This window comes from Muscardinus avellanarius (genome assembly GCF_963383645.1).
Source record: "Muscardinus avellanarius genome assembly, chromosome: 2".
NCBI lineage: Eukaryota > Metazoa > Chordata > Mammalia > Rodentia > Gliridae > Muscardinus > Muscardinus avellanarius.
Genome location: NC_137787.1, coordinates 80,891,749 through 80,908,560, shown reverse-complemented (window position 1 = coordinate 80,908,560; position 16,812 = coordinate 80,891,749). Strand labels below are relative to the sequence as shown.

Sequence of the window (16,812 nt, the reverse complement as noted above, 5' to 3'; positions counted from 1 at the left end):
CGATGAAACTCATTTTGTTTGTTTTTGAACCTCCCAACCTTAAGTAGTGATTGAAAGGACACATACATTCTCTCAGTTACGCTTCTCCTTTTCTAATCTTATCAGATTTTCACTGGAAGAAATATATAGATAAGACCCAGATAACAAAATAGAGACATCCAAGTAAATGTACCCAGAGAAGGGTAAAATATGCACATCCTAATATGAGTGAGAGGTTGGAAATTCTTAGAAGCAGAGTGAATAAAAAGAGTATATACTTGGGATTGTGAATAAAGGAAAAAAAGTCAAACATCCCATTTAACACAAGGATTCCTCCTCCTTTTTTTTTCTTTTATATTTTTGTTTGATTTAGTAATTCTAGCATCTTTATGCTCAATGTAATTACATTTATAATTACATTTGGCACAAATGTATATATTAACTTTATGTGAATTATGGGACTAATGTGATATTTGAGTGTAAACCAAAAACCTTGTGCCTTTAGATGGCAATTTAATCTTGCTTTTGAGGAATTTGTAATGTGGAAATCCATTTAGCTTTGTAACCACTTTTCTTAGGGCCAAGTACTTCCATTAAATTTTGCATTAGAAATATTAGAAAATAGCCAGGCGTGGCAGCACACACTCGTAATCCCAGCATTCAGGAGTTTTGAGACCAGAGGATTGTGGTTCGCGGACAGCCTCAGCTACTTAGTAAGGCCCTCCGCAACTCAGTGGGACTCTGTTTCAAAATAAAGTATAAAAATAGGGCAGGGGGTGTAGCTCAGAGGGCAAATGTCCCTAGGTTCCATCCCCAGCCCCGCAAAAAAAAAAAAAAAAGAAAAAGAAAAAAAAAGAAATAAAAGAAAATGCATGAATATGTCTTAGTCACAGAAATAAACAATGTAATTAATATTTATTATTACACAGAATGGAACATCTAGTTATGAAGCAATTGAAAAATATACTTTTGAGTATTTGACCAATTTGTTTTTATTTCCTTGCATATGATACTACTGGAGTTAAAGAATGGACTGTAGCTATTTGGAAGGAATTTGAAAACTGAACTAATTTTTAGAGGGTTTTAAGAAGAATTTCTCATTCATAATATGCAGACTTTTTCTTCTTTCCTGGTACTATCCTATAAAGGAGTGCCTCTTGATTATTTTGATTAGATGATAAAGCCAAAGCCAACACTGTTTAAATTTAACTCAGTAGGAGTTTAACAACTTACACAGGGCTAAAAATTCACATACAAAAAGAAACATAAATATTTAAAAGAACATGTTCTTGGAGAAATTTTCTTGCAAACTTGCATCATTTAGTTAAAAATGTACAACTTAGCTGGGCGTGGTGGCACACCAATTTAGCTGGGCATGGTGGCACACAGATTTAGCTGGGCATGGTGGCTCATGTTTGTAATCAGCATTTGGGAGGCTGAGACAGGAGGATGGTGGTTCCCAGACAGCGTCAGCTACTACTAAGTGAGGCCCTTTGTAACTCATTGAAACCCTGTTTCAAAATAAAGAATAAAAAATAGGGCTGGGAGTGTAGCTCAGAGGTAGAATGCCCCTAGGTTCCATCCCCAGTATCGCAAAAAAAAAAAAAAAAAAAAAAAAAAAAAAAAAAAGTACAATTTAAACCAGGTATGGTGACATGCGCCCTCCCAGTACTTGAGAGGCCAAAACAGGAGGGATCACTCATCATGACTAGCCTCAGCAATTTAGTGAAGCCCTGTTTTAAAATAAAAAGTGCTGGGACTGTAGCTTAAAGAAAGAATGCTCCTGGGTTCGGTTTCCAGTACCAAAGAGGTAAAATAAATATATAGATATAGATATAGATAGATATGCATATGTATATTCACATAAAATTTAATTATATCAAAAAGATTACCTGAGTCGGGCGTGGTGGCGCAGGCTTGTAATCTCCGCGCTTGGGAGGCAGAGACAGGAGGATCGCACAGGTTCGAAGCCAGCCGCGCGTGCTGGCTTAGGAGACCCTGTTTCCAAATAAAATATATAAAATAGGCCTGGGAGTGTAGCCCAGATGTAGAAGGACTTCCAGGAACCACAGTACCACCAAAAAAACAAAAAAGATTACCTGACATCAGTAACTATTTGCATTATGTTTTACCTCCCTTTTTGGTTGTGTTTTTTTCTTTAGATAAGAAATGTTGAAACCAATCAATGTTTAGACAACATGGGCCGCAAAGAAAATGAAAAAGTGGGTATATTCAACTGCCATGGCATGGGAGGAAATCAGGTAAACTCTCCATTTTTTAAATCAGCGTCATACTTTTGGAAGATATACTGTTAAAACTATCAGTATAAGCCATAGCTGGCAAACTAATGACAGTAAATTCTTACTTTAGTAAATGAATCGTCATTCAAATCAAGTAATAATTTGGCTATTCTATTGTCTCAAGCATCAAAAGAAAGCACTGCAAAATTAAAGGGACAACTTTCAATGATATCTAAAGTTAATGAGGAAAGACAAAAATCTCAGACTTATTTTATCATGATGAGCAAATGAGAACTATACTTTATTCTGTTATTAAATCAGTAATATAAAAACGATCTCTCAACAACTGTGACATTTCCCTGGTGGTGATTAGTCTATATTTATTTTACTAATTTTTATGTGTATCTGCGTTTCTAAGAATTTTTTAATTTCAATGAAATTTTAATGTATGTGAGTTATCACTGAAGGCTGACTAAAAGTCTAGGGTAACTTTTTGTTCATGTGAAGGTCCAGTAGATTATTATGAGAAACTCATCAGAGTCTAAAAATTAATCTCGTGTTCTCTACAACGAGGGCACTGTGGAGCCTGCCGGGCTGTGCTTCTGTGGCCACTTTGAGAACTGGAGATTCCTAAAAACCGTGACAACAAAGTGAAGTTGGAGACACCTGAACCTCTGTACACACATTATCTATTGAAGTTAATGAGAGCTATAGTGAGTTCTTTGTAAGTCGTAAAATTTCTTGTTCAGAGTGAACTGAAGTAAAATTCTCAAAAGTTATTTCATCCAGCACATTTATCAACATTCTATACAGCAAGACATACTGACTTTGGTAAAATAAGACAAAAATAGAACTCTGTTATGTTTTGGCACCGTATTTTAAGCAGGGCCTATGTAATTAATTGAAGACCATTGAAATGAAGTCTTTCCCATAACAACAAAACAAAATAATAATTAAAATCCTAATTAGTATTTCAGAATTTTAATTCAAGTAAGAAAATATTTAAAATGAAGTTTCTAACTTACAGCATTTGGGAAAAAGGCTTTATGAAAGAGGTAATAGAAAAATCAATATAACAGTGACAAAGTGTGAAAAAAAAGGTGTCCATCTCATTTCTAATTGACTCACAATGAATATAAAAGTCCTTTTCTGCCAAAACCAAAGGGATTGAAATAAATTTATCTGGAAATTAGAAAAAGTTTAACTATCAAGAAATAAATGTAGGAAGGGTTTATTTTCTCACGCAATAAGAAGTCAGAAGGTAATTAACTATGGATAATTTTTATTTTTTTATTTTTTATTATTTATTTATTTATTTATTTAATTTTGTGGGTCTGGGGATGGAACCCAGGGGCATTTTACCTCCAAGCTACAGCCTCTGCTCTATTTTTTATTCTTTATTTTGAAACCGGGTCTCACTGAGTTGCAAAGGGCCTCACTAAGTAGCTGAGGCCGTCCACGGACCGCGATCCTCCAGTCTCAGCCTCCCTAATGCTGGGATTACAAGCGTACACCACCACGCCCAGAAACTATGGATAATTTTTAGTCTTCAATGATTTTGTGAAGAAATTGGAGCCTTATAATTTTCCATTATACAATCCTCAGAGTTAGCTTTTATCATTAGGTGATCATAAGAGGGCTGCTGAAACTCCAGACCTCATGTCCACATTCAAGGCAGAGAAGTGCGGGTTGGGAAGAGCTACAGTAGCTATATATCTTTTCCTTTATTGGGGTAAGAAAAAAAAAAAAAAAAACAAGCCTTCCTAGAGGCTGAATATAGCTCCATCTACTTCTCTTTTACCAGAAATATGTTATGTGGACACACAAGTGCAAAGTGACACTGAGTATTTGACTTCACACAGGCTGCTCTTCACAGTTCATTGATTATGGATATTGATATTGACTTTAGAAGTGCCTACCGTAATCTTTAATGGCCTCCACAATCTTCAATTCCAATGGGTTATGGAAATAAATCAACTAATCAACTTGTACCGTGATGACATACACGCTTCAAAGAAAAAAATATTACTAATGATATCCCTTTAATTCTAATGCAGATTTAAATGAAAGAGAAAGATGTTCCAGATAATTAACCACATAGATTCATTACACTGGCAGGCTAGTGTTAAAAAAGATAGTTATATATTTGTATTTGTCTGAATGACACAAACATACCTAGATTTTAAGTGTTAAAAGCACTTTATTAATCTATATGATGTTGGCAAAGGATATGTTCAACCCGAGCCTCCACTACCATGCTTGGGATTTGGTAGGTATGTGATAAATAATAGTTGGCGAATAATGAGAGATCGCATACTCCAAACAATGAATTGGTACCTTAGAGCCACTAAGATATTGCTAAGGAATGATTTTACATTTATTGTCATAGTAACAAAATTGGTAAAAACACCAATCTTAGGGCTTCCTAAAGAAAGTAAACAAAGGAATCAAAAACCAAATTCAGCATGTCTTCTAATATTTCTACCTCAATAACTTAATGAGAAGTAGAAATTAAAATCAGTATTTTTCTATCTAGATGAATACTTATTAATTCACACAATAAATTTTTAGCTCGTCTTACTATACAACAAATAGAACAACTAAATATCCACTAAGAAAGGAATGGTTAACACTAATCTTGATGTACACCCAGTTAGGAATAATGTATAGCCACTAAAGTAAATGAGGAATATCTAGATATTCTGGCATCAAAAATTCAAAAGAGCCAGCAATGGTGGCACATGCTTGTAATCTCAGTGCTTGCGAGGCTGAGACAGAAGGATCACAGGTTCATGGACAGCCTCAGCTACTTTGTGAGGCCCTCTGCAACTTAATGAGACCCTGTTTCAAAATAAAGAATACAAAATAGGGCTGGGAGTATAGCTCAGAGGTAGAATGGCTCTGGGTTCAATCCTAGGACTGAAAAAAAAAGTCCAAAAGAGGAGAAAAAATCTAGAGTATAACTTACTTTCAATGATTGTAAAAAATGTGTGAGCATTTTGTAAAACTGATATTGATACTATTCATAGACTTATGTGGGTGATATATAATCTATTAGAGACAAATAGCTAATGATCTGGAATAGAGAATACTCTACAAAAGAAAACAGAAAAGGTAGTTAAAGTTAGAACGGGAATTTTCACTTTTTACTCCACTTTACGTGTGTGTGTGTGTGTGTGTGTGTGTGTGCATGTGCCTGTGCGTGCGTGCGTGCGTGTGTGTGTTACCTTTATAATAAAAGCAGAGGATACCGGACTGTCGAGAATAAAAGAACATCATTCTGTAACGTCATTCACCCTATTGAGGGATTTGTAGATAAGCTGCTTAATAGTTTTGCTCCTTACTACTTGATTACTGATAATGGAGAAGCTCCAGTGGAGTGAGGGAGGGGGTGTAAGGGAGGGAGGGAGTGAAGAGTCAGTGAAGGCAACGCTGCCATTGATGTCATGTACCTAACGCGAGAAGACTAATTGCCCATCTCAGTACCCTGTATGGGGAAGGAGTGACAATGGTAGGGATCTGGGGGAAAGCCTACCAAGTGTTGTGTTCTTATATGTCACCATCACAGTGAACTACAAATTATGACCTGAAACTATAATGTGCAGATAAGAATATATTAAATTACTTAATTTTCTTTAAAATGAATAAAATATTTTCCTCCACTTTTTGTTCTTGAAAAACTGGCAAAATTGGTAAAACAACAGATACTACTATGTCTGACACATGCTTGACGCTAAGTATATATTGGTCTGTTGCTATTAATTATTCCATTTATGGCTTCAATTATTTTTCTTTCTACCCTTAAAAGTACAAAATAAAATTTTCATTCAGTGGGTAATGCCAAAGGCAAGATAAAAGTACACTTTGTCCTTTAGTGTTGTTTATTTGGAAACAGTGAACTGCTTTTCCTTTATTATAACAAATATATATCATAAAAATTAATTCATTGCATGAATTCCTATTATTATAACTTCTGCTTTAATATAATTCTGTATTTCAAGGGTAAGTAATAACTCAGAGCATGTTTAAATTTTTTATCTTACTCAGTTTAAAAAAGGACAGATTTAAGATTTTATTTTCAGTTACCTTTCTGTTTTTATTGCTATTCTTTAGTGTTACCATGGAAGCAGCATCTATTTTTATAGTTTTTTAGTTTCATATTTTTACAAGTAGCCCCCAGCCCATAAACATATTCAAATTTTTTTCTTTTTCTTTCACAGAAAAGTCGTAACACATTTTAATCTCATTTTTTAACTTAGTTACATTTCTTTATTCTCTTTTTACAGTAGAATGACAGTAAGGGTTAGATTAGAATGGTGACAACAAAATGCACAAAGGAATAGGTCATGGCAGCATATTTGGGACATTTCTAAAGTGCTTTATGTTTGTTGACAATTATTCCTCAACAATTTCTTCTTATAGAGGAGTTTTGGTGCTTTTGGTTTTATCTTTTGTGTGTCTGGGGATGAAACTCAGAGGCATTCGACCACCAAGCTATACCCCCTGCCCTAATTTTTATTCTTTATTTTTAAACAGGGTCTCACTAAGTTTCAGAGGGCCTCACTAAATAGTTGAGGCTGTCCGCAAACGGTGATCCTACAGCCTCAGTCTCCCAAATGCTGGGATTACACGTGTGCGCCAGGACGCCCAGTTCTTTGTTTTTAAGTCCTTAGAGGCATCAGGAAGAAACTTTTCAACAGTTGATAGAAATATTTTCCTTAAACACTCAAGTATATAGAAAAATGTAATATTGAACCAATGAAGATTTGCAGCAGGAATATTTTAAAACTAACCTAAAAGTGGGGAATTTTTACCAAACTTGACATTTCATCTTGAGGTACTCTTTTAAAATCCTTACCATAAGGCAGGACTGGTAATGCATGCCTATAATCCCGGTATTTGAGAGGCTGATACAGGAGGATTGCAGGTTTGCGGCAAGCCTCAGCAGTTTAGTGATATATTCAGCAACTCAGGGAGACCTGGTTTCAAAATAAAAAAATAACATAAGACTGAGTATTTTAGCTCCAAGGAAGAATGCCTCTGGGTACAATACCCAGTATCATTCACACATACATATATACATACACACATACATATATACATACACACATACATACTTGTATCTACATCAAAGAATGACAAAATTAGACACTACTTTCTTATCTGCCCTTGAAATGCTTTCTTTTCATTAGAAAGAAGCATGTTGATAATTAAATATTTTAAAAAGAAATAAGGAGAAATTTGTTTAACTTGATATGAATTTTTACAAGTGAAACATTTACAATTCACTGATATAAAATCTGTTACTAGAAGTTATGAGACCATTCTCTCTAATCATCTGAAAATATGGCATGTACTGCTGGAAGCAGTTCCATGTCGTTTCTTTATCCCTGACCCTTCTTTTAAGCTCCAGAATCGATAGCCTATGAATTGTTGTGAATTTCAAAAGACATCTTCAGTTCACCTGTTTCCTAATGGGACTCTTTTTCTTTCTGCTCACACCATCCTCCAAAATTAAAACCTCATGTAGAAACTTCAGTTCTGAACCATGGCTGATCACAAATCTTGTCCTTTTTATGTAAAAACGTCTCTTGTCTCATACTTCACATTCTCTATCTATCCAGGATCTCCATCTTTGGCTTATATTTTCTTTTATCTGGATGATTTCATTGCATCAGTATTTCCATGACTACATAATTGATGCTCTGATGAATTTAAAATCTCATTAAAAATCTTCAACAGCTCTCCAATGCCCAAAGAATAAAGCATGAAGTAAAGTATGAAACATGACACTTCTCACAATGTGATCTCCATCTGGTTTTCTACCTTGATGTTTCAGTAGGCCCTTGTGCTCAGGATGTCTCTGATAGTTTCCCATTCAGATGCATGGTCCAAGCATCTTCAGATCTTCACAGCTCTACAGTCTGGACTGTTCTCCAGGTGCACTCTTGGCTCCACCCTGCTTCACTACAAACTTATATCCAGAAATACCATTCATTCAAAACCCAAAATAATGAATTTCTGTTCTGTGAGCTATCGGTTAACCTGCAGAAGATGACATATCTTTAATAAATAAACTATAATTTATTTAATCAATCTCCTATTTTCCAGGACACATTATATGTAATTTTTCATTGTTAAAGACCAGACTCAAGATCTTTGAGCATCTATATTTACTTCTTTAGAAATATATGTAGAAGTAAATGTATGAAAGCAAAGGTTATGAGGCATCATAAGATTTAACGTAGAGACAAACTGTCCTCTCTTCTTAAAGATTCAAAATGTAGTAAGGCTGGTGTCTAAAATAGAAATAGGGCCATAACAAATATTTAATATGCATTATCACCTCTGATTCTCATGGAGATCTTTGAAATACATGGTAATATTCTCCTACTTTTACTCGGGATGAGTTTAATGAACACCCTAAGAAATTAGTAGCATGGCTGAGGTGGTAAAGCCAATTTGAATTTAAGTCTGATTCCACAGCAATTTGATAGTTTTTATATTTATGTAAATTTTCAATCATACTCCCATGCCACAGTGGCCAATACTGATGGTGAAGTATATTTTTTCATATTTGTTCATTTTAAATGGAAAATAATTTAATCTTGTTTAAACTATATTTCTAGCATTATCAGTGTATTTAGAGATTTAAAACTTAGTATTTGCAAATTTTAAAAATTCCATTAATGATACAGAAGGATCACAGATTAAAGGTCACTGTATATTAACTTAGCAAGCCCCTGTGTCAAAATAAAAGAGGGGGGCAGGGAGTGTAACTCAGAGATAGAGCAGCCTGAGCTCAATCCCCAGAACCACAAAAATGAAATTCATATTGCAAATTTAATAGGCTTACTTCTACTATGTCTTTATTGGGTGTTTTCGTTTTCTCTTGTCATCTGTTAATTTATTAAATAAAGTTTTTACCCTGTGTCATTCATGTTGCAGGTTTTTTTTTTAACTTTGCTGCTTCTAGTATATTTTAATATACAGGATTTTAAACTGTTTATATATTTTTGGTGTAGAAATACACTTCTTTTCTAATGAGGTGACTTTAAGTGACATTTACATCATCTTATCCTTGGTAATTGGTTCTCAGTTTTACTGGGCATATAGTATAACAACTCAAGTATTTATACTGTCTTTTGTTTAACATTTACATATAATATGCTTGTATTTGGTACCAAAATTAATTAAAATAACTATTTTACTCTAAAATTAAATGCTAGGATAACAAAAAGGGAGAGCAGCCCTATTATACTTATAGGCATTATACTTTGTCCTTTTAAAGACAAAAATCTAAAGTGATGGAAAAAAACCTCACATTTTAGGAAATGCATTTATAATGATTTTATTTCTCCCTAGAGCCACTCATTTGGAAAGAGCTATAAAGCACAGGGAAGCATTCCACATAATTTATTGTGGTAAATGATTCAGAGCCATTTTTCAAGATAGCAAGCCTTTAGGGAAGCTTATGCTAGCCATTTATTAAAATCCTGTTTTCTGCTGAGATAAAGAAGATATTATCAGATATTATCTACATTATTATAGAAATGTCTTCTCCTGCTCTAAAATGTGATCATTTATACTTAGAATCTGGAATTATGACATAAATTAAAATTTGGAGGATAAAGTAAACACTTTTTTGTTACGAACCCTCTGCTAGAGAAAGCTTAATTATTTTAGTAATGCATTCTAATGTACTCACAGATTGTAATGAATACATTCTTTCAACATATATGTATTTATTTTAAAGTTTGCATTTTTATCAGTTCTATAATTACTGGGAAGCCATTTTAACAGTAATTTGGTCCCCTTTCAGAAGTTTGCACAGAGGAATTGAAACTTACCAGGGATTTCACAAAGTATATTTGCAAGTGAAATGAAATGGCCTATGAGGAAAGAAGGAATATCTACCATTCATTAAAAGTTTAAATGAGTTGGATATATGTGAGATAGAATAAAGCAGAATGATCACAATGTCTAAAGAAATAGGAATTCTTCCAGAGTGTTCCAGTCTTTTAAGTTCTGGGTAGGGAGAACTCTCATTTTTGTATGCCTTATGTTTTTACCAGGTTACTGAAATATACTGGGGGTGGAATGGTTTCTTAGCCTGTTTGTGTTGGTAAATTAAAAATATAAACTGCTATCTTATAAACAATAGAAATTTATTGGTCACAGTTTCAGAGGTTGAGAGATCTAAGAACAAGATGCCAGCAGATTCTGTTTCTGATGAGGGCTTGTTCTCTGGTTCATAGATTATACCTGTCTTGCAGTGACTTGACATGGTGAAAGGATCTAGCTAGCACTCTGAATTTTATTTTATAAAGACATTTATCCCACTAATCACCTCCCAGAGGCTCCATCTTCTAACACTATCACAATAGAAGTTGAGTTTCAACATAGCAATTGAAGGAGTGGGGCCACATACATTCAGACCATAGCAAATAGTAACTAAACTCAATTTTCATCCATGAAAAACTAGATTATGCTAGCCTATAATACACATTTTATGAAGTAGATGGCATTAGGGAAAATACTCAAAGAACACAAACATTTCATGTTGGTTTAGTTGTTGGGAGTTCATGAGATCTCCATTCTTAAGTGCTTCCAACCAAGAATTAGTTTCTTTTCAAGTAAATCACAGGAGGACCTGCTATCATGGGATCAATCTGGAATCTACAAGCCTTAGAATCATATTAATGTATCTATTATTGCCATGCTGCTCTGTTCATTCTCAGTCTCCCACATTTTTTTCCTAAGAAATTGATCCTCTCATATATATTTATTGAAAAGCTCTTATGTCTTATCAATTCCTGGGATTACATCCATTATTTCAAGTTGACTAATGCACATTTCTACTTGAATGACCAAATGGTGCCTCAGACTCAGTGTATCTATAAATTGCCTCATCCTTCATCCAAACCTCTTTTTCCTGTAATTTCTCCATTTAGTTTTTACATTTTTCTCACTCATCCTTTAGTCTCCTTCCTTCCCCAAGCTTGAATTACCATGATAGTGTTCGGTATAGTTTCTGCATAGCTCCAGCCTGTCTTCATCTTTACTCCACTGTCATTAAATAATGAAAGGAGGGATCCTCAAAAAAAAAAAAAACAACAACAACAAAAAAAAAAAACTTCCAAGTGGAAAAACAAACATACACCAAAACAAGAAAGAAACTTTATTTCCCAGGTATTACTTTATGAAGCTAATAGTATATCCTGAATTCTTCCTACCTTTAATTTTATGTCTATTTGCATACATGTACAAACTTAACTCCATCAACTCTATTTACTCTGATTAGATTGTTACTGCTAGTTATTTCTTGTTTTATCATAACCTTGCTTTTGGTCAACACCCATTTTCTATGATCTTTCCCCACGTTTGTGACATGTTAATTTTATTCCTCTAGACAGGCTTCAAAACCCACCCTTTACGTGGTATTATGGGGTTTTTTTTTGCTGCCCTTCAATATAGATATCTCCTTCTTAGAATTAACAGTTTTCAGCCGGGCGTGGTGGCGCATGCTTGTAATCCCCACGCTTGGAAGACGGAGACAAGAGAATCGGGCAGGTTCAAAGTCAGCCACGCTGGCTTAAGAGACCCTGTTTCCAAATAAATAAAAATATATATAGTATATTATATAATGTATATAATATATATAATATATTTATAATATAAATAAATTAATATATAATATATATAATAAATAAAGACATATATAATATATAATGTCTGGGAGTGTAGCTCGGAAGTAGAAGAGCTTCCAGGAACTCCAGTACCACCAAAAAAAAAAAAAAAAGAAGAAGAATGAACCGTTTTCAAATTGTTCTATTTTTTATTACTTATATACTATGAATAATCCTTACTCTTTAAAACATATGCCATTATTTAATTCTGTATGTCTAATTCATCCCATCTTCAAAATAAAATTGTAAGCTCTTCTTAAGAATTATTTTATTTTTAGAAAATTTCTCCTATAGTAATAAAGTATATTGAAAGAATGACAAGTAGACAGATTCATACAAAAATTTCCAAGTTATTCAAGAACCTGCTTTCACAGAAATACCTTCAAAACAAAAGATAATCATCTTCCTGGAGGATGAAATTGTTATAGATGCACTTGGATATGGGGCTGTGGTCACTGAAACACCCCCCCCCGAAAAAAAATGTCCATATCCTAATGCCTGCAACCTGTGCCTGTCTCCCCAAATGGCTAATGAGACTTTGCAGAGGTGATTATGTAGAGGGTTTTAAGACAGAAGGATTGCCTATATTATCTATTTGGCCCTACTAGAATATACAGAATATTCCAGCCAACTAAAACTGACTTCACATTATTTTCAGCTGCTCACAGAACCTTCTCCAAAATAGACCATATCCTGGACCACAAAGCAAGCACTAGCAAATTCAAAAAATGTGACATAATCCCCTGCCCTTAATTGGCCCTAAATGCAACTACACTAGTGTTTGTGAGAGGGAAATCGGGGAGAGGGAAATTTGTCATACACGCAGGACAAGAGGGCAATGTGACCTGACTGTGGGGCGGATCTTGTAATAATGTGGCCATAAGGCCGAGCAAAACAGACATTACCAGACACTGGAAGAAACAAGGACAGATTTTTCCAAGAGTCTCTGGAGAGACAATGTCCATACTTGGTACCTTCATTTCCATACAAGCTGATTTTTTAAATTCTGGTCTCTTGGAATGTGAAGGAATATATATTTTTTCCTTCTAAGCTGCCAAATGTATGGTAACTCCAATTCTCTCTCAACTGTTTAATAAGAAAGAGCAACAAGGCCAAATGATTTGTGAGATCATCTGTCTAGTGACAGAGAAAAGAATTTTGAAAATTTGATTAATAAGAATTTTTTGAAAATGTATCCAATCTATGGGAAAATTTTAAGTAAGTTCTCAGTCACCAAAAACTACAACTTAAAAGAAACCCCTATGAATTAAAATTCATTGAACACTTGAGAGGTAGGCACCAAGAAGAATACAAAAATAATACTTAAAACTCAAGTAAACTATTTTGTCTTTTGTAAGAAATTTGGCAAAGGTGATGTTCATTATATAACAGCATTCTTCCTGTATGACCCCTAAGAAAATTTTTATATTATAAACTCCTGAAATAGTGTAGCGTTATAATTTTTTTTAATAAAACAAAATAGATTATGCACCCTGACGAAATTAAAAATATTCTATGGATAAATATATCAATTTGCCTTGTACTTTTTTATTCAATTACCAGTGTTCATTTTCATTTTCTTTTTCTATTACACATAAATATATAAAATTAAGAGACTAGCTGTATCTCTCTATCAACTGTTACAGTCGACTTTTAACAGGTTGAACTCTAAACAAGTAAATAGGCACATAATCCCTATTCTCAATCTCATGCGAATACAAAGGTATTGTGTTTTTCACAAAACAAGTATTGACAGTGCTCTACATTGTGAAGAGGTGTTGAGAACAACAAGGTCTGCAGAGGGCAGGAGTTAGTCTAAAGACTTCACAAAGCAGCCAGTGGGCACAGAGAATGGAGTGTGTGTAATAACAGCGAGAAAACTGACATAAAGGAGTTGAAGGGCTGGACTTGGATGGTGGAAAATAAGGTTTTATAAGTAGGGGAGCTACTATTATAATGGAATGCAAATGTTAGGAAGGGAATTTTTATTTGAGAGAAAAAAAGGAAAGAGCTTTCAGACTAGAAAGGTTGTGGAAGGATAGCATAATCCATTTGTAATAAACCTCATGGAAATACTTGGGCATGCACTTGTGTTATTAAAAAAGGACATAGTGAATACAGCCAAATTGAAAAGAGCTTTTCATTCCTGTTATTTGGGGCCCAGGTATAATTTCACAGCGAGAAGAGACAAAATGTAGAACTTTTTTTTTCAATTCATTTCTTTTATTCTGTTATCAAAAGATTTGATCCAGTACAGAATAAGAAGCTACATGTGGTATGTGCAAAAGTGATACCTTGCCATTAAAGGAAAAAGGCTTGAGTTAGTTACCGTGGAAACAGCCTAGTGTCCATTCCAATTTCTAATGGAACATTAATCTTCTAGTGAAAACCCACCACATAAATATGCTTCTACTCCAAGTTTTAAAATTAACTCTGTAAAAATATGTGGGATGTGTATTTTATTTAAAGAAGTAGAATAAGTATATATAGCTGCGATAGATAAAAGTTGGTATTTTTTAATCAGAAAAATTCAGAGATGTATTTTATGGTCATGATAATAGGATGGAATGATGACGTGGTCATGATAAGTCACCATGGCCAGTGCTCAGTTTATGGTCTGTTCACTTCTGAGAGCAAGTGCTATTTTGGGGAGGCAGCACTTGTTATGTTCTGACCAAAGAGACCTTAATTGTTAACTCATTTAACAGGTTGAGTTAAGGGTAAGCTTGCTCATTCATTCATTCCTTCATTCATTTACTTTTTGTACTGGGAATTGAGCCCAGGGACTTCTGAACCATACCCCCAGCCCTATTTTATTTTTTATTTTGAAACAAGATATTGCTAAGTTGCTGAGGATTTCACTAAGTTGCAGAGGCTGGCCTCAAACCCACACAGTCCTCTGTCTTCAGTCCCTCCACTCCCCACCTCTGCAAATACACTAGGATTATAGGCATGTTCTACCATTAATGTAGCATTCCATAGAAGTCTAACATGAAGATATGGGGCCGATTTTATACTGAGATTTTTAGAGATGGGTTAAAATTGATTTCTTGGACCTCTATACAGAAGAATTTAAAACAATTCATGTAGATATTCCTCTTTGGGGAGGGTGAGAGACTTAACTCTATTTCTTCCCTTGCATGTGGGTTGTGCCTGATAATTTGCCTTCAAAGAGTAGAACATGGAAATAGATGGCAGTAAATCCACCCAGTAGAGATCCAGTAGAGAAACACTGGAAACTGCTGTTTTAGCACATGATTGTGCACATTTCAACTGCAATGAACCCTGTTGGTGCCCTGCACCTTGATAGGATACATTGCGAACAGCACTGCACCTTTGTAGTTTTCCTCCCAAAAACCTACAACCCAGTCTAACTGTGAAACAAGCACTAGACAAACCCAAAGTGAAGGACTTTCCCTAAAATACCTGACAAACACTCCTCAAAACTATAAAGGACCCAGTCCATCACGAAGGAAGTCTGAGCACCTGTCAGAGTAGAATAAGGAGGAAGGATGACTAAGTAGATGTGGCATCCTGGATAAGATCACAGGAAAAAATGAACATGTGATCATGTGAGAAAGGGCAAATTAATGAAATCTGAAAAAAAGTTTAGAGCTTAACTGAAAAACAAAAACTTTTACCACCAAAAACCAAAATGCTAAGCGTGGAGAAAGAGCATGGTGCCCACTAGTTCAAAGAGTGTGATTCTCCCACTTCCAGACTGAGTGACTTTGCAGAATTCATTTAAATTTCCAAGCATCAGATTCCTAAGTTGTAAAAGAAAACAATAGTGCTATCTTTAAAAGTTTACTTTAAAATGTACAGTTTCTCAGTGTGTGGTGCCACATTTAATATTTGACATGTTTTAAATGACAGTTCTCTTGACTAACACAACAGGTACTTCTCAAATGCTTCCTTTCTTTTCTTCCACATTCTTTTAGCCTCTCAAGGAGAAAACCTCGTCCCTTGCCTGAGGATTTTCACTGCCAGAACCTGCTTTGCCCATTTAGTCACACATAGGGAATTAATAAATTCGGCTCCCCAGAAGCTCACCTTAAGCAAAAGCTGAGGCAGGTGGTGTGTACATTTTCAAGCTCCTTCCCCTGTGAAGGGACTGACGCAGGTGTTTGCTCTACACTGGATGCCCGAGATCTACAACAGAATTATGCTCCAGTTAAGAGCAGCCTACTCATTTGATAATGTGCCCTTTGTTGGCTCCTGACCCTTCCCTACTCCTGCACAAGTCTTTTCTGGGATCATCTCCCTAAGTGTCTGTTTTTGGAGGGAGCCAGATTAAATAGATCCTGCTGTTCTTAGTTTGCAGCAGTACTGAATGCTATAAATAAATCAAATGTCTTTCGGTTTGAAACTATCTGGAATTTAGTATTATTTGTACTCAATACAAATGTTGTATTAATAAGTTAGAGGTTAATTTTTTTAAACAACAAAGCCATTTATTCATACAGGTAAGAGGTAGCTATAATTAATACACGATAAGTACATGTGCCATCTTGATCATTATAACTCACCTTTTGAGAATTCCTGTATATTGAATATTTTATCTGGTTATATGCTATATCCCAGAATTTTAGGAAGCATCACAAGATTATTAAGTGAAAACCTTTTAAGATATATAAAATGTTAAAAATACAAGGAAAATATATTTATACAGGATGGTACAAAGTTGCAGCAACTAATAAATGATGAATATAAAAGTCTGTATAGGTGCCATGTTACTGCTACATCTATTTTACATATATATAGGCATAGATCAATAAAATCTTCACAGACATCTTGCTATGTAATGGTACTAACCAATGATAGTCAGGAAAGGGAAGCATTTGTTTCTGTTACCCATAACTAAAGGATATCCTATCCAGAAGTTCACTTTTTTCTTTTTAATT

At 34.6% G+C, this 16,812-nt stretch overlaps 1 protein-coding gene across 3 annotated transcripts in view; it reads left to right on the top strand.

Annotated features, from left to right (window-relative positions):
* GALNT13 (polypeptide N-acetylgalactosaminyltransferase 13) overlaps nucleotides 1-16,812 on the top strand; it is a gene marked incomplete at both ends in the record, with an annotated part of 461,512 nt that overhangs the window by 416,580 nt on the left and 28,120 nt on the right. For all 3 annotated transcript variants that reach the window (XM_080689902.1, XM_080689901.1, XM_080689900.1), the window contains one exon: nucleotides 2,142-2,240. In XM_080689902.1, coding sequence (XP_080546028.1) covers nucleotides 2,142-2,240 — 99 coding nt within the window. The remainder of the gene's footprint in view (nucleotides 1-2,141; nucleotides 2,241-16,812) is intronic.